The sequence below is a fragment of the Panthera leo genome, chromosome D1 (genome assembly GCF_018350215.1).
Source record: "Panthera leo isolate Ple1 chromosome D1, P.leo_Ple1_pat1.1, whole genome shotgun sequence".
In the NCBI taxonomy this organism is placed as follows: Eukaryota; Metazoa; Chordata; class Mammalia; order Carnivora; family Felidae; genus Panthera; species Panthera leo.
Window position 1 is genome coordinate 112,105,368 of NC_056688.1, and position 17,600 is coordinate 112,122,967.

The window sequence follows — 17,600 nt, forward strand, 5'->3', positions numbered from 1 at the left end:
AATTGACTAAGTGGGTTTATGGTCCTACCTTCATCCATAAACTGCAATGGTGAGGTCACAGCCAGCCCCCGAGATGACTCCAGTACTCCTTGCCTCCTTGTATCGTGTCCTCGTGCAGTCCCTGCCTCCCAGAACGGGGCAACCTACGTAACAATAGGACGCTGTGAACGTGGCAGGTGTCACCTCCAGACGGGAGGTTGTAGGAGACACCGCAGGCCCTGCCTTGCTCTCCTAGATCACGGGCTCTCAGAGAAGCCGGCACCCTGTTGTGAGGAAGCTCCGACAGCCCTCAAGGCCAGGGTGGCAAGGGACCGAGGCCTCCCGCCATCAGCCCTGTGAGTGCGTCACCTTGGAAACCAACCGTCCGTGCCCAGAAAATCTCGGTCAGCACCTCAACCGAAGCCTCGAGACAGCTGCTGACCCACGACCGCCCTGCTAATCTGGTCCCAAGTTCCTGGCCTAGGGAAACAGCAGGAGATTCAATCGGCGTCCGTTGCTGCTTTAGGCCACTAAACTTGGGGGCAGTTTGTAAGGCGGCAACACGTAACCATGGAGATGTTTGAGTTTCTCATTTGAGTCCAGCAAAGAACGGGCATGGGCTCCCTCGCAGAAGATGTGGCCGTGCCGACGGGTGTCCCCGACATCGTTCGTGAGGGGGCAGCCGTCAGGCCCTTCAAGGACTCAAGAAAGTGGCTCAAACGCCCTTCACCCCCACGGTTTACTTGTAGGGATTTACCCCGGTTGTGCTTCGTGTGCGTGGAGCAGAGGTGACCTCCGTGCCCATCCGCAAGGGCCTGTGGGACGGTGCCGAGGAGCCGGGCGCCTAGGAACCGTCGCCAAGGTGCGCGTCAGCTGACGGGCACGCTGTCCTGGGGGCAGCGGCTGGGTCCTTCCCGGGAGCCCGGAGAGTCCCGAGTGAGCTCCCGAGCCATGCTCTCATACACGCGCACGTGGGGGTATTCACAGCAGCCCTGTTCGCTTTTTTTTCTTAATTTTGGAATAATTTTATAGAAAAGTTGTGAATTACGATACGAAGAATTCTTATATACTCCCTGCCGATTTCCCCTAAGATTAACCTCTTATCCAACCGTGGTCCCCTCATTCAAACTGAGATATTAACGTTGGTACAACACCATTCACTAAACGGCAGCCTTTTTTTGGATTTAAGTTTTTCCACGAGTGTCCTTTTTCTGCTCCCAGATCCAACGTAGGGTCCCACGTTACGTTTAAAAAAACATTTTTTTTCTTAAAAAAAAAAAAAAACCCAAAAGATGTATTGAGACATAATTTGCTTACCGTACAACTCACCTATATAGTGCACAGTTTAACGGCTTTTAGTGTATTCGCAGAGTTACGGGAATATCCCCTCTGTCTGATTCCAGAACATTCTCGTCACCCAAAAAGCATCCCCATGCCTGGCAGCAGCCACCCCCCCCCCCTCCCCCAGCCCCCACCACCCACTCATCATCTCCTGTCTCTGAATCTTCCTGCTCCAGACATCGTGTAAATGGGATCATCCAACACGTGGTAATTCGGGGCAGGCTTCTTTCATTCAGCATGATGTCGAAAAGCATCGTTTTTATAGCAAAAAAAAAAAAAATGTGAAGATTAATCGACAGATGAAGGGATACATCAATTTCGATATATTCCTATAATGAAATAGATTCGACTGTGAACATGAATGATTTCGAGCTGCATCTGTCATGTTTGATGAGCCTCAAAAGTGATATTGAAATAAATAAGTCAGCTGCGGGATTCACGATTGCCAATAATTATACTATCGATGATGATGCTAGTCACCAGTTAACTGGCTGGGGACTAAGTGTCAGGCACTGTTCTCTTGATGAGGATTGCTAACTGATCATGCATGACGCAGACAGTTTCTGTCAAGTTTTATTTATTTTTATTGTTTATTTTTTGGAGAGCGTGCGAATGGGGGGGGGGGGGCGGAGAGAGGGAGACACAGAATCGGAAGCAGGCTCCAGGCTCCCAGCTGTCAGCACAGAGCCCAGCGCGGGGCTCGAACCCACGAACCATGAGATCATGACCTGAGCCGAAGTCGGACGCTCAGCCGACTGAGCCCCCCAGACGCCCGTATAATGTTTTAAAATGTGCATGGTACTACCACATATCGTTTATGGGCACATACGTAAGCGATGCGCATGTCGCAACATGCAGAGAGAGGATAAACACCGAGTTCAGGGCACTGGTTACGTCTGGGGTGGAGGGAAGGAGGTGGAATCAGGAGGGACGAAAGGGACAAGCGTCCCTGTAACGTCCGACGTCTCAAGCTGGTGGTGGACGTGAGTGTTCGCTGCTCCCCGTTGTCTGTCTGTTTCAAACCGATGGGTTTCATAATTTTAAAAGGAGCAAGACTACAGAGCAGTGAGTAGAGTGAGCTATATTTGGGTTTTTAAAATGATTCGTACGCATATGCTTGCAGATGTATGCACCAGGCCAGGGAAGGATCACAAGGAATCCTTAATAGGCGAGAGCTTTGGGGAGGCACCCTGGGGTTCGGGAAGCCAGCGGGGAAGGGAGACACGCGCTTGCCTGATACTTTTCTGAGTTTCATTCGACACGTGTCTTTACCACTTGATTAACAAGAGGATCCCATCTGTCTTTGTTTATGCCCGCTGGCAGTGGTATGCCATTTCCCAGGCAAGACCTCGTGTGCCCCCACAAGTTCCTGGGGCCTCAGGGATCGTCAGTCCACAGCTCAGATGAGACCGCTGAGGAGCCCAGAGGTGGCGGGGTTCACGGACTGGTGGGTGGTGCAGAGGGGGGCCGGGCGGCTGGTTCCCAGGTGAAGTCGCACGCCGAGCAGTGAAACTCGCTGGGTGGGTTTCCTTGGCACAGGACGGAAGTGGCCTCAGGCCCCCGGTGCCCTCCCTCTGGGCATTCAGCTTGGCTCCACGAGCTGTTCTCCGAGGCGTCCACACGCAGACCTCAGTGACCTGCGGGCCACAGCCCCTGGGGGAGTGGGGCACGCACTCAGCCCTGCACAGCCACGTGGGACTTGCTGGAATGGCAGCGACCCCTGACACTGCACAGAGGGTTGGGGCAGGTTTATTTTGCAGGGGTCGCTTTGGAGAAGGGACTTGCAAACTCCAGCAGGCACCAGGGTCACCTGGAAGGCTTGTTAGCCTGCGTGGCTGGGTCCTGCCCCAGAGCTTCTCGTTCTGCAGGTGGGGGAGGGACAGACGTTTGCGTTCCTCCCCATTTATTTATTTATTTAGAGAGCATGAACAGGGGAGGGACAGAGAGAGAGGGGGGGAGAGAGAATCCCAAGCGGGCTCCGCACTGGAGCCTGACCTGGGGCTCGAACCCACGAGCCGTGAGATCATGACCCGGGCTAACACCAAGAGCCAGACGCTTAGCCGGCTGAGCCACCCAGGTGTCCCAGACATTTGCATTTCTAACCGGGTCCCAGGTGACTGACCCTGATGCCGCCGGTCCAGGGACCAGACTTGGGAGACCCACTGCCTTAGAGCCTCCCCTGCTGTACTTTGTAGACCGACGGAGGCACGGGGGACAACGGTCCAGGCGCTGGCAGTTCCAGAAAGCAGATGTACAAGCTGCCCGTGCCTCAAAGTCACCTGTGCTCCAGGCTGTCGCCACCCACCTCTCACCCACGCCTGCCGATTGCGGACAGGGGATGCGAGGGGCAGTTTCTCGAACTGCCCGTAAGACCCGCCCAGGAGAGCGTTAACCGCACAGATCTGGGGGCTTCCTCTTGTTAAAAATCAAATAAAATAGCAGACCTGAAGGTCCCGAGCGGATAGGTCCAGTTAACCCATGTAAGCAAGCTTAACCCTGCTCGTCTCACGAACAAGAGAACTTAGGTCGTTCATTGTCAATGTACGTGGCAAACCTAAGACGTCTTCTCCTCCCCAAATGGTGTAAGATACTCCTGTTTAACCAATTCCCTGCCATCTGGAAACTCCCACCTGGTAACCATTCTTGCTTTATAAGCCATCCTATAATGACACGCCCCTGAGCTTCCTACCACTTTCAAATTTGAGATCTCCCTGGGTGAGAACAGTTTGTTTCTCCCTCGATAAAGTATTCATAGGAGTAAAGCTCTCTGAATTTTGACACTTCCTACTGAAACCGGATGCCTGGGAGGAGGCCTGATCATCTGCCTGTTCACAGACGCTCCCGCCTGCCAGCCGCGGGGAGGGGAGGGGAGCAGTGCACACCAGTCTCCCCAGCAGTGCCTGGCTGGGGGCTCGCTGGAAACGCAGAGTCTCCGTGCCCCAGCCTGTTCCCCGGGCTCCTGGGCTGTACGCGTACGCGTGAGCTACAGACCGGGCCCCGAAGAGTTTCAGCCTGCAGAAACAGGACCTCAAAAGTCTCCAGGGAGGAGCCCCCACCCGCCGCTGGTGGGAATATAAATGGTGTGGCCTTTGCAGGAAACGGTCCAGCGACTCCTTCAGCAGGTTCCACAGAGAGCAACCACATGACCCGGCAACTCCACCCCCAGGATATACGCCCCAAAGAACTGAAAACGGACTGAAACAAATACTCGTACACGCATGTTCCCAGCAGCACTATTCTCAACAGCCAGAAGGTGGCGACAGCCCACACGTCCATCAACCGACAAAGGGTTTGTCTTCGGCAGGATGGAACCGGCCAGTGCCGACAGCCTTATGGAAGTGTGACTACGTGTAATGCCACTGGATTGTGCACTTTCAAATGCTCAGTGAGGAGAATCCACCTGGACACTCTTGTGACCCCATTCGTCACCTGTCCGTACATCCTCCATTTACCTTCTGCCTTCTTTTAAAATCATTTTTTTTATAACTTTTAAAAACTTTTTTGTAATGTTTACTTATTTTTGAGAGTCAGAGAATGAGCGGGGAAGGGGCAGAGAGGGAGGGAGACGCAGACTCGGAAGCAGGCTCCAGGCTCCCAGCTGTCGGCACAGAGCCCCACGTGGGGCTCGAACCCACGGACCGTGAGATCATGACCTGAGCCGAAGTCGGACGCTTAACCGACTGAGCCTGTCAGGCGCCCCTTTTTATAAAATTTGTGTTTGTTTATCTTGAGAGAGAGAGAGTGCACACACATGCACTAGTAGGGGAGGGGCAGAGAGGGGGAAAGACAGAATCCCAGGCAGGCTCTGCACGGGCAGTGGAGAGGCCGATGTGGGGCTGGAACTCACAGACCACAAGATCAGGGCCTGAATTGAAATCAGGAGTCAGACACTTCACCGACTGAGCCACCCAGGCGACCCCCCCCCCCCACCTTCTGTCTTTTAACACATCCACAACTTTGTTCCTTGCAGCGCTGTGTGGAGCCGATGCCCACTTTCCCAGTGTGCCTTGCTTCTAGGGATACCACTGGCCTATGACATATTGGTAGGCACTTCTGGGAATGCACTGGCTTCTCCGGTAAAGGGGAGCGGACACAGCTGCCATGGTCTTCCCCTCTTCTTCCTCGCCTGGAACAGAATGTGACGTGTGGGGTGGCAGCAGCCTTTTGTTGCTGTGAGGCTGAGAAATTGGAGGGAGAGGCTGAATCTCAGGCCTATGTTGAGCCGTCAGATCAAAGCCAGGGACCACCCACCTAGGGTCCTCCCATTCACCCATGTTTCCAGCACACCCTTACTGAGAACATCTTGTTACCGATGCAGGGCATCCAACAAGACAGATAGAATTCCTGCCCACGCGGAGCTTACATTTTTGTACGAAGTCCTACGGAAAGAATAAAGCACTTTTTGTTGAAGCCATTGTTAAGTGGAATTTCCATTATTTGCAGCCCCAACCTGCCTTTTATTTATACTGGTCTGCTTCCAGGGATGGGGTGAAGACAGATAGATGCTCGCAGCTTTGTGAGGTCGCTCTAGCCTCGCCCGCTAGAAGCCCTAGGCTGGACCGCAAGCGTCTCATTTGTGCCGTCACCTGCCTGCGAGCTTTTCCCCGGTGGGCGGGGCGCTTCATCCACGGCCCGCCTCCTGGCCCCCGGGATTGGTCGGAAGCTGCCTCTCCTCCAGCTGGGCCAATCACGATCCCCCCCTTTGCCAGTCGGGATTGGTGCTCGCTGGGCACGTGCAGAGCAGTCCCGGTGCCGGCCTTGATTGGCTCGCGCGGGGCACGTGACCGACAGGCCCAGGGTCCTCTGCGGCCGAGGCGGGCGGCCGTGGCGTCTCCCGTGGCCCGGCGGAGCTGTGACGGAGACCGCTGTCGGAGCTCAGGACCCGGGGGCCGCCTCTCCGGGAGCCAAGGGTGAGGCGGGCTCCCCCAGACCACCCCCCCCCGTCCGGGCCCCTGCGCGCCATCCGCAGTCCTCGCGGCCGCCACTGACACCCCGCGTGCCGCATGGCAGGCCCGTGGCAGACGGGGAGCAGGAGGGCTGAGCCCCGCTTCCCCGTCGGGCCCCCTCGCTGGGGAGGGACCGCCACCCCCATCCCCACCAGGGCCCGGCTCCCGTTACCGCTTCCCAGCTTCCCCGAGGAGGGACCTGCGAGGCAGGCAGCCCTAGAGAGAACAGGTGCCCGGTGTCGTGGGGGAGCAGGGGCCGCGGATGGTTGCGGCAGGAGCTGCGCCTAAATGGATGGGCCGAGGGCAGGAGGCCCCGGGAACTTTCCAGGACAGGGCGGCTCAGCGCAGGGGCGGGCAGGGCCCTGGAGGCCTAGGGAAGTCTGCCTCCTTACCGGGACTGGGGGAGGACCGGACGGGAGCCGCGGGCACTGAGGCCGCAGCTGCGGGGGGGGGGGGGGGGGGGGGGGCGGTGAGGGGTGTCCGGGGAGGGTGGGGGGTGTCTGGAAGGAGAGGCTGCCTCTGTAGGCATTGCTCAGGCAGGGAAACAGCAGTGCCTGCGATGGGGCAGGACAGGCCCCTGTGCTGTCGGACATCTCTTCCGGAGGGGGGTGGGGGGGTGGGTGTGGATGTGTCTGCCCGCCAGGTTGGGGGGGGGGGGGGGACCAGTCAGCTAATTAACGGGCCACTTTGAGGTAGTAATAACTGCCCTGAGAAGAGAAGACACGGCGATGTGAGTGGGTGATTAAGATGACTTTTACTCTGAATCTGATGGTTCAGGAGGCGGTGCAGACACAGGGGAAGAACATTCCAGATGCCAAGAGGAGCGGGCAGATTGGAGCCCCCAACTGTGGCAGCAAGGTGAGCAAGGGGGAGCTTGGGGAGGTGGGCGGGGGTCCGACGGCTCCGGATGATGTGGGCCCGGGCCTCAAGGGCAGGGCTGGGGTCCTCGCGGCTGTGTCCGTGTTGCCGCTGTGACTAGGTCGCAGGCCTGCACTGCAAGCTAGATCCGGCCCTCTCATTTGTGGTCCCCCCCCCCCCCCCCCCCCCCCCGCCGTAAAGAGCCGTCCCCTTCTCCTCTTGGCTTCGCGACTGCTGCCAGAAAAAGCTGGCCACTGGTGCCGGGGGGGGGGGGGGGGGAGGTGGGGGCTGGGCTTCCCTGGCAACCCCTGCCAGGGCTAGAGGTTTCAGGCCACGCGGTTCCCCCAGAGCCTTGATGTCTTTATCGGGACCTTTGTAGTCACATTTATAAACTCTTGCTCCAAAACGGAACCTTTATTTTTAGCTTGCCCAGATGGCAGGCTCCAAGACCTGCTCCGTGCCTTTGGCTTTCTGGAAAGCTTCAAAGCTGTGTGGGCCTGTGAGACTCACTTTCGAACTCATTCTGCAGCCACGTGCCTGGCTCCTTGTCTCCCATTCGCTTGGCCTTTTCTCCTCCGCCACTGAGGGTGACTGTGAAGGGCAAGGAGGGGCTGCGCCCGTTCTACCTGGCGGAAGGAGGCCGAGGGGTGTGGGAGCGAACGCACGGGCATCGGGGCCGGGAGCGGTTCGCCGCAAGGCCTCTCTGGTTGCAACCGAGGCGGGCTCTGTGGACGAAGGCCACGAAGGAACACGCCGGGAGGGTTCTGGGTGGCCCGGAGCCAAGGGAGGAAGCGTTTAGCGGGAGGGCCTGGGAAGGACGGGGCCCAGGGCAGCTGTGCTCCCTTGGTGAGGCCTCACCGTCTTCAGGGTGAGTTGTCATCGGTAAGAGAGACGATCGTCTTTTCCGTACTTACCTCGTGGATCCTCGAGAGCCTTAAAGCAGATGCCACGTGTAATGAAGCTTAAGCTGCGGGCCTTTATCAAGTCTTTGGGAAAGGCAGCCTTTGATCCCTAGGTCCTGGCTTCCCTGATCCCAGTCGAGGGCAGCGAGGTAAACAGGTTACTTCTGAATTGGATCTTCTCCCTCTGTCACACCCCTGAGGCGGTTCAGCTGGAAGGAGCCCCCACCTTGCCCAGCCTCCTGGACCCCTGGCCCTGCACAGTTGACTTTGGAGGGGCAGAAAGTGACGGACCCTGACACCAGCAGCCGTTCTCGGGGCGCCTGATGGGGGTTCTCTTTCCTACAGAGGGACTTCGCCATGGAGGTTTTATAACAAATCCTGGGTGGGCCTTCACCGTGGACCTTGGCAAGACTTGGCTTCCTCTGTAAAATGGGGCTATTTGTTCCTACCACAGGGCTGTTAGACCCTCAGTGAGGGCAGTGGTCTGGATGGTGCCTGGCACACAGGCACCCGGTAGATTACTGTTATTTCCAGCTGCCTCTTGCGACCGTGCAGGGAAATAAGCTGATGTCTGTCTTTTGCTGTGGTCACCTCCCTGGCAGTTCAGAGGCTGTGCTCTCCTCCTGTCCTCTGGGGTTTGCAGAACACATTTAAGTCGCGTAAGCCCCTTGGCAAGAAAGACCGCGAGTGGGCGGTGGCAGGAAGGCTTGATGGCTAGGGGCCCAGGACAGGTGTGCTGCCACCGGAGACGGCTGAGATCAGCTGTCTTCGCGCTCAGACCTGCTCACCTGGCCGCCCTGAAGGCCAGCCCGTGGTTTGTCTGATCCCCATCTCCTACGGGGCCCGGGGCCCGGCTGCCCGTCGGTCTTGCCTGGTGGCCGTGGCTGGTGCTGTGGCATACCTCTGGCTCTGGACACGTGCACGCTTCCAGCAGAGGCAGCAGCGGCGGCATGCGGAACGGGGACCCCTAAGAAACCCTGCCGTGTCTCCCAAACCGCCCCTTTCAGATTCTCAGGTGATCGGCTACATTTGTGGCCTGAAGTGAAGAAGTTTGGATCTCTAGTTGACTTTGGCCTGGTACACAGCGGCACCGGTGAGAGTCTCGCGAGATAGACAGGCACAGCCCGTGTAGGTCCTTGCTCCCTCCAGACGCGTGTTTGCAGAGAGCCCAGAGACGTGGCGAGGGACGTAGCACGTGGTGTATCCCTGCCTCCGGGCTGGCTGAGCCATCCCCCGCTTGCCCCGTGGCCCCGCGGGTGGAGCGGTGGGCCCCGACGTGCTCCCTGCACCCCGGACAACTTGTGAGATGACAAGGGCTGCTCACATGACCTTCGGTACGAGGAGTGTGGCGGCGTCGGGCCAGAATCTGTGTATTTCCTGTCATTTTTCTTTTACAAGAAAATCGGACTGTGTGCTGCTGCTTCTTTGGCTTGTAAACATTGGAAAGAGTGCTGGGATGGGTGGCCTCCGTCACTAAAAGCAAATATTTTGTTCATTTTTTTACAAACTCTGCAAACAGCCAACACCGCTGATTTCGACAAGCCACCGACAAGGGCCGGCAGGGGCCGGGCGGCAGCGGGGGCGGCAGGCGGGGGGCCCAGGACTCCTGCCCGCGCGCCCCTCTCGCCCACGGGGCCTCTCAGACTCGCTCTGTTTTAGGTGAACAAAAATAGTGCAAGTAAGAGCAGAGAGCGCTTTCAGTGGAAAATTAACTGATAACACGATCTTATTTCAATTTTCTTTTTATTTTTAAATTTAAACGACTGTGTGTGTGGCACAGTCTTAGGATGAAGGCTCCAGAACCACGTCTAGGTCTTCTCAACATTTCATTTCTCGAATCGTTTTTTACTTTACGTTGTGCATTGATACGGGCTTCTCAGTTCAGAAAACAAGGCACTATAACTATTTTATCAGCTACATTAATACAGTGAAGATAGATTTATCCTTTCATTAAATATACAGCATTTGAATACAATATGGTTTTTATGCAGATCAGGTTCAAAACACCCAAGGCACACACTTGATTTTTTTCCTGTTTTTTTTTGTTTTTTGTTTTTGTTTTCTGTATTTATTTGAAGGCTCATATTAAAGTCTCAGAATTGCTATAAACAGAGAGTTCCAGAGTAGAAGCAATGGACAGTGCTTGTCATCTTAAACACAAAACGGTAAAGACTGTGGAATCGAGAAACACGGTACAGGAACAGTAAAGAAAGAAAACCACTGATACAGTGCGGCTCGGAAACTGAAGTGGTCAGGTCTGCTGGAGTCGGAGGGTCGGATCTGGAGACTCCCCGAGTCCCCCCGGAGCACGGCTGCCCCGGGGCAGCGGGTGCCGTGGGGGCTTCCAACCACCCGGTGTCTACACGGAGAGCTACAGGTGTGGAAAGACACTTCAGTGCCCTGCTTGTTAAAACGCCTCAAATAAAGTACGAGGGAAGGAAAAACGCTTCGAATTTTTTCCCCCCCGCAAGACAAACTGATTACATTTACCTCGAGGAGGTCTGGAAGAAACCACTGGAGGTGATGGGGGTCGTTAAGGTCTGGGAGAAACCACCAGACAGCGAGGCAGGGGGCCTAGGGGAGAGGACACTACGAAAGATCTGAGGCTTCGCATTTTTCGTGAGCACAGAAACACAGTGGCCGCTGTGCAGATGGAGAATGTGCCAAAACAGTAGAAAGTGTCCAAGGACTAGAGACCTCAGGTTGTCACTGACGAGGCCAAAGAAGAGGTTCGGTGTTGAAAACCTACTTCCCTACAGGCAGAGGGATAGCCCGCGTCTCCCCGGCTCAGCTCTTTGCCAAAGGACCCGAATCCTCTTGCCTCGAGGCTTGGGGCCCGCCGGCTTAGCACAACATGGCTGGCTTCGTGGGAACGACAGAGGCCGCCCGGTGCTGTGGCCCCAGAGCCTGGTGGGGGGAAGACCAGCAGGTGGGGGCATCGGGGTCTGTGCTTCAAGGAGAGCTGTGACTCCGGCTCCCCCTCGGCCCCACCCCCACTGCCGTCCCAAACCAGAGAGGACGGCCGGGCCTCGGCCGGGCTCTTAGAGCTCACAGACGTGCACGCCGACACGCACTTGGCTCTGAAGTCAGGCGTGTCTCCGTCTGCGTCACGAGAGCGCTTTAAGGAAGCAGAACCACGGCACGTGAGCTGCTGGAAGGAAGGTTCTTGCTCTTGGACGAAACCTAGTACCTGCTCAGTTGCACGGAGGTAGAGTGGCGGTGTTGTCCTACCTGCGTGAGATTGCAAGCCGGCAACTTGTCCACTCAGACAGCTACACTGTGTGTAATCAGAGCCACAACCTTAGTGCAATCGTATATTTATTTCTCTTACAGTCATTTTGGTTGCCATACAAGAGATTGAAGGATTGGGAGGAAGTGCAAATTACAGGAGCTCGTTTTTTGTTTCGTTTTTTTTTTTTTTCTTTTTCAAAATAAAGTTTAAAAGGAATAAAAGCACAAAAGTAACAGCAACACAGAGAAATGCGAACACAAGTTACACAAACCGTAGTGTGAAACATATTAGTTTCTAAAAAACAACAAAAAAAAATTGGTTAATGGGAAAAAATCCATGTTTGTGGCCCACACACGAAGTCATTGCCAGATCACCTGGGTAATGCTTGCTTGTTCAGTAACCCAGAAAAAAAAAAAATCACCATTTTACTAACTAAAGTACCACAGATAACCCACTTTGTGATATGTAGAGTTCAGCAAATCAACAGTCACATTGAGTCATTTTATATTCTATGAATTAACTTAAAATGTGCACAGACACCCTGGAGAAGGTATCTTGGCAGGTGTACATAATTTACATCTGGAGAAATTTTGGTTTTGTATACACAATGTTACAGAGACGAGGCATGTAAATGCAATTTATTTAAATTACAGTAGGTAAGAAAAGTTGATCTGAAAACCCGGAATAGTATTCACATGATCCTTATATGAGCAGTTTGACGTTTGTCCCACCATGGAAGAGGGCCTGGTCCTAACGTGTCCAAGGGGGGCAGGGGAAGAGCATTGGGCAGCGAGTTAAGTGAGGAACTATTGCTTTCTGGAGCAAAACCATTGGCTAGGGCTCGAGATGGATTCGTCTTGGCAACACGTGTTATTCTCGGTCAGTGCAGGTTCCGCGGGCTCCTGTGACTTTTCTCTAATAAGACAAGGCAGAAACTGATGACTGCTCAGCTCTCGGGTTCCCCTTGCAGTCTGCTCGCTTCTGGTTAGTTGCCCGTGGCTTGAAGTCTAAGAAAGGGAGTGGCAGCCACCCTCACCGCCCGGCCGCCAGGGTCCAGTGGCTCTACAGCCACCGGTGGCAACCCAGCAGCGCCTTTCCCTCACTCGCACCTCGCCCCGGCGTGTCGCCTGGCACTGGCCACGGAGGTGATGCCAGCAGTAGGTAGAAGAAAGAAGGGCCGCGGTGAGGCGGTGTACTGACTGAATTTGGCAATCTCACCAAATGGAAGACGAATAATGGCCAAACCACCACCTTTACACTTTGTGAACGAGCAGGCGGCCTCAGCAGGCCACCCACGGCGTCCTGGCGCACCCCACGACGGAGAGACGGCAAGGGCACGGGGGGGGGGGGGCTGGGGGGGGGGAGAAGCGCCTTCACGTTCAACTGACTTCAAGTAGGGGTGGGGCGTGCAGGTCCAGTCTGACTGCAGAGGGGTTTGGAACGGAGGAAGGGCCGGAACTCAGTTTCCAATTCGGGGGCACGTGGCTGGAAAAACTGTGCGTGTGTGTCTGTGTGTGTGTGTGTGTGGGTGGGGGGGGAGGGTGCGTGTTTGTTTTTGGAGAAACCGCTGCATCGTGAATTGTAACCACTTCTGAAGAAATAATTGTCCTTCGATGACGAAGTTCTAGCAAAGATAGAAAATATAACACAGCTCTGCTGGTTCAGATGCATCCAAATAAGGTTGATTTAAAAAGGTCATACTTTTATAATTCCACAGAAATAGTATTATTAAATCACAAAAGTTTTTTTTTTTTTTCTTTAACTTTCTAGCACTGAAGTGGCACAAAGGCTGCCTAGTAGACCAGCCACTTTTTTTTTTCTTAAAATATTGTGCTTATAAACTATCTGTACAACTATTTAAACTTGCAGTAAAGAAAGAGATTTTAAATTGCTAAATTTTACGTGTTCATTCTAGAGCTGTTCCAGACCTAATCAGACACTTGATTGTGAGCGTAAAGAAAAGAAAGGAAAAAAAAATACCATGTTTTTATAATTAGAGATGGGCTAGGCTAGTTCTGAAATCATAATAAAAGCCAAAACCTGCTGTTCGAGTTTCTTCCAAGTGTGGGAGAATGTGCTGGAAGCCTGGCTGGATGTCCGGTGACCCCTGTGCAGGTGGTAACCTCCCTTGGAAATTGGAGGTATTGTCACAGGGGAGGGGACTCCAGGGAAGAGAATGGGCGCGACTCGAGAAAACCTCGCGAGAGAGGGGCCTGCCTGGTGCAGCCCGGGAAACCTCCCCGTCTTTCCTTTCTTCATGTGTCTGCTCCCACCCTCAGCCTGCAGCCCACTGCGTGTTCTGGACCCTGGGTCCTGTGTGGACGGACGCCTCAGCCACCGGGTTCTCAAAAAGCCTGTCGTACCGGCCAGACGGGTGGGGTTCCCTGGCCTCAGAGAGCAGAGGGGCGGTCTCGGCAGAGATGCTTACCCTTGGCCGGGCTCAGAACAGAGGTCACTGTGCCCCACCCGGCACCCGGGGAAGATGCCGTCTCCCCCACAGCAGCACATGCCCGCCATTAGCCTTGTGTCTCCCCCTCGTGGTCAAGTGGACGCTCACCTGCTCTGATCTTTGCAGAACGAGACACGCTTTCCATTTTAAAAACGTGCGAAAGGCAGAGAATCCCCTTCTCACCGCGCCGGGGACGCTCGGCGGACAACTCCCCGCTCTTCCCCCAGAAGAGACCCAGGCGGCCGCGCACCGGCTGGCTCCCGGGGCCGGGCCTCCCCTCCTGCTCGGAATCGTGACTTTGTGCTTTGACTAACTCCACGTGACATCTGTTTGACCACTTTGGAATTATGCTAATAGATTTGCAGAAAGAAAGAAAGAAAGCTAAGCAAAGCCGGGCACGATCCCATCAGATTCCCCACCACGGCCAGGAACTTCCTGGCCAGAGAACCACGGATGCACATCGCGGGAGGAGGCGGGGTAAAGAATCCAAAGGAAAAAAACAGATTCTCTACCTCTGGGGCCCAACGAGGGGCACCGGAGAGACAGGCCTGGGGTGGCTTACCGCAAGCCAAGTGCAGGAAAGAAAGGAGCAAGTGAGCATCGAGTGTCCTCCCGGAGGCCGCGAACTGAGGCGGGCCTGGGGGTGGGGGCGGGAGCTGCCCGGAAAGCAGAGGAGGGAGGTCTCAGGAGGTATGTGGAGCGCACCGGTGTCTGCCTGCGAGAGCCGGGCTCCCGCGCTAAACCGGCGGGGGCGTCCCTGGGACCTGGCAAAGGGAGGTCACCTGCACGCCGCGAGGCAGGCCGTGACACTTTTTCCGTGGTGGCAGGACTCCCTCCCCTTGTCCCCTGCTGCACAGAAACAGCCCGTGAAGCCCCCGTGCAGAGTGGGGGAGCCGCCAGGCTTTCGCTCAGCCACACCCGGACACACTCGGCGTTTCTTTGGGTACCGGGAGACGAACCCGTGGAATGGGGTTGGCGCTCACAGACCGTGCTTGGCCGCCTGCATATTTCAGTAGAAGCCCATCTCTACTTATAACAAGGAGTCTGTGAAGGTAAAGGAGCAGCCACCCTTATCTGTCCAGCAGCTGTTTCAGAGCCCTTTCTATGTTCATTCTGTGCCCGACCCGAGTCACCCCAAGGTCGATTAGGTCTTCCTTCTGAAGGTTTGGTAGGTGACTGCCATCAATCTCGTTGTCCATGAAGGTCTCTTTATGCTCACCCAAGTTGAGACTTTCCAGCCAGTCCGCCACGTCTGGTTTAGTCCACAGGTGCACAGGCTTAGTCGTGAAAGGCTTATTTGAGATTGGCTGTTGCAGTATGGAGGGGGACGGCGATCTGCTTCGTCCCGCTGGGTTCAAGCCAAACAGGTCCCCGGCCGGGGGCTGGCTTGGAAGGCTAAAGACCTCTGAGAGCGTGGGGGAAGGGACGGCAGCGGGCAGGGGGGCGGGCAGAATCTCCTTGTTCATCTCCGTTGGCGAGACCACGGGGCTCGGGGCGCGCCTCGTTCCTGAGGTCCTGCTCTCAAAGTCTGTGGGCCGGCTCTGCAGGGTGATGGGCTGCGAGGTCCCCGGGCGAACCGTGAAGGTGACCGTTGTGCTCCGTGTACCTGAGACGGTGCTCATGACCTCTGGGCTTCTGAAACGGCAACAAGAGAGAAGAGCGTCACAAGCCGGGTCGCGGTGCGGGGCCTGCGGGACGCGGGTCGCCGAGGAGGGGGCGGGAGACATGCTGAGGGCAGGTGCACTGGCAAGTGAGCGGACGACGCGCCACGCCAGGACCGGGGCAGGGAGGAAGGGGGCGGGAGGCAGAGTTCCGAGAAGACACCACAGCACACACACCGAGGCTGCCCACCCACCTGGCCCTGCGCGGGGGCGGGGGGGGGGGGGCGGCTGCCTGTTGGGGGGTGCGCCTGTGCCGCGGGAGCGGTGAGGGCCAGACGAGGATGGCCACTGAGGCGCTTTTAAGGGCTCCCTCGAAGACCTGAGGTCGGGGCCTGAACGAGGTCCTGCTCCCTGGGTGCGATGTGTCTGGGGACATCACAGGTAGATCGCCAGCGGGAGGCAAGGACGTCTTTTGCCTCCATTCGGGCAGGTAGAAAGAAGGTAGAGCGCCCTTCGGGGGAGACTGTCTCTCCCAGCTGCCTGTCAGGCCTTCAGCCTTTCGGCCTGAAGGGACAAGGGCGGGGAAGGGCCCCTGCAGGCTGGCCCTGCTGCAGTGAGTGGGCAGCCCCACACCTAGCTTGGGGGCACTTGGGGTTTGAGGAAACCGTCCACGGACCCTGAGAGCAAGCAAGGAGCGATTTGCCAAGACGCGACCTGTACTGGGCCCGAGCGCTGTGACTTTGCCCAGCGTCGGCGGGGCCATTTTGCCGCAGAATGGGGTGGTTCGCTCAGGCGGTCTCAGCCCCGCGTGAAGCCAGCGTGAGAGGCTCGCTGGTGGTGTCTGATGCTTGGCAAAGAAGCAGCGATCTGAAAGGAACCCCGCTGTCCCGAGTGGCAGCGGGAGTCCCCCCCGTGCCCTTCCTGTTGTGGCAGGTGCAGCCCAGCGGCCGGGCCGGGGGCAGCCTCATCTTTGAGGTTCCACCTGCACTGGCACTGAGGGGGTGACGAGGCTGCATCGTGCTACCAGAGGAGGCTCTGGTCTGTGTGCTCGCCTGTACAGAGGGGCCTTATTAGGTGCAGCCCCGCCCTGGCCAGGGCCCGCAGCAGGCCGTCTGGCCCCCGGTTCACCCTCTTCCCTGCTGCCCCCAAACTGAAGGCATATCCGTGCCGCTGCCCAGGGACAGCCACAGCCCCTGGGGAGGCGGCGAGAGCAGCTGTGGGTTTCTTGCCTTTTGGGCTCATTCACGGGAGTGTGGATGGACCACCCGCCCCCTTCCGGAAAGATCCCGGCCAAACACCAGTGGGTGCACGTTGTGAGCCTTTGTCTCCATGTGTGAGCTGGGGTCCCCTCCCTCCCAGCCGGCGAGAGCGGGGGCCTGCTTGGGAGCACGGGGAGAGTGGCACAGGTGCTAACATGGTGGGCGGTGAAAACAGACAAGGACAGGGATCGGGGGGGCCTCTATGAAGGGAGGGGTGAGCTGGGCATGCGGCCCGCTCTGCCCGCTCTCTGCCTCAGCTTTCCTTTTGCTGCTGTTTGTTTTCTCTGCCACTGATAGAGTTGGGTATAACCACCAGTCGGCTGCCTCGAGGCCTCTAAGCCTCGTGGCACTTCCCCACTCGGTGGCAGCTGTTGTGGCTTTAAGCATGGAATGCTGGAGCAGCAGTCGTCGAGGGACCCCCCCCACCCCCGCCCCGTCCACAGGCAGCTTCCTGGGGGTCAGGCGCCCCAGGTGGGGTCTGTTAACCCGGTCGAGAAGCCCCGGGGGCTGTGGGTGCCGGTTATACTGGAGGGTAAAGACCGCCCGTCTGCTACTGCCAGGCTGGGCTACTCAGCATCAAGGGGGAGGAGCCCTGCTGGCGTCCGGCCCCCCATGCAGGGAGAGGGAACCAGCACCTCCCGTATCTAGATCTGGGTTCCCGAGGGAGGGGTCGGCTGTGGACGCAGCAGAGATTTAAGGAGAAGCCTGCAGATTCTGGTGCCCAAGCGGGTTGGAGAGAGCCCACTCCGGTGCCAGCCTGGGCCGCGGCTAACGCCGTGGGGTGCTCTTTAGCGCGGCCTCTCCGCCTGCCCCCCGGTGGTGGGGCACAGCGGCAGGGCCCATCTGTTCAGGGGAAGACCCGTTCGTTCTGCTGCGATAACAGCAATTAAGCCAAGATGGTGGAGATGAAATCACGAGTCAACGCAAGGCTGCTCCATCCAGAGGCGATCCGAGTTGGTAACTCGGGCCAAGGACCTTTGGGGGAGGACAGCCGTGCCGTGGAGAGTGGGCGAGCCTCCCACAAGAGCCCCCT

The 17,600-nt window shown here is 56.9% G+C and overlaps 2 protein-coding genes across 2 annotated transcripts in view; one reads left to right on the forward strand and one right to left on the reverse strand.

The window, feature by feature from the left end:
* The first annotated feature begins 594 nt into the window (after positions 1-594).
* On the forward strand, positions 595-9,570 carry LOC122201371. The gene is made up of 5 exons (XM_042907231.1): positions 595-649; positions 1,201-1,207; positions 5,865-6,230; positions 7,044-7,124; positions 9,034-9,570. Exons 1-5 carry the CDS (start codon positions 595-597, stop codon positions 9,137-9,139), a joined length of 615 nt encoding a protein of 204 aa, XP_042763165.1. The 3' UTR covers positions 9,140-9,570.
* Positions 9,571-14,167: 4,597 nt separating this feature from the next.
* SHANK2 (SH3 and multiple ankyrin repeat domains 2) overlaps positions 14,168-17,600 on the reverse strand; it is a 490,038-nt gene continuing 486,605 nt past the window's right edge. The window contains 1 exon segment of the mRNA XM_042904258.1: positions 14,168-15,342. Coding sequence (XP_042760192.1) covers positions 14,778-15,342 — 565 coding nt within the window. The 3' untranslated portion in view covers positions 14,168-14,777.

What these genes read in the sequence shown, in the direction of transcription:
- LOC122201371 (XM_042907231.1), top strand. Translation starts at nt 595, where the DNA reads ATGGGCTCCCTCGCAGAAGATGTGGCCGTGCCGACGGGTGTCCCCGAC. An exon ending in CGCCTCTCCGGGAGCCAAGG is followed by an intron (nt 6,231 to 7,043) that starts GTGAGGCGGGCT and finishes CTGATGGTTCAG; the next exon opens with GAGGCGGTGCAGACACAGGG. An exon ending in CCCCCAACTGTGGCAGCAAG is followed by an intron (nt 7,125 to 9,033) that starts GTGAGCAAGGGG and finishes CGCCCCTTTCAG; the next exon opens with ATTCTCAGGTGATCGGCTAC.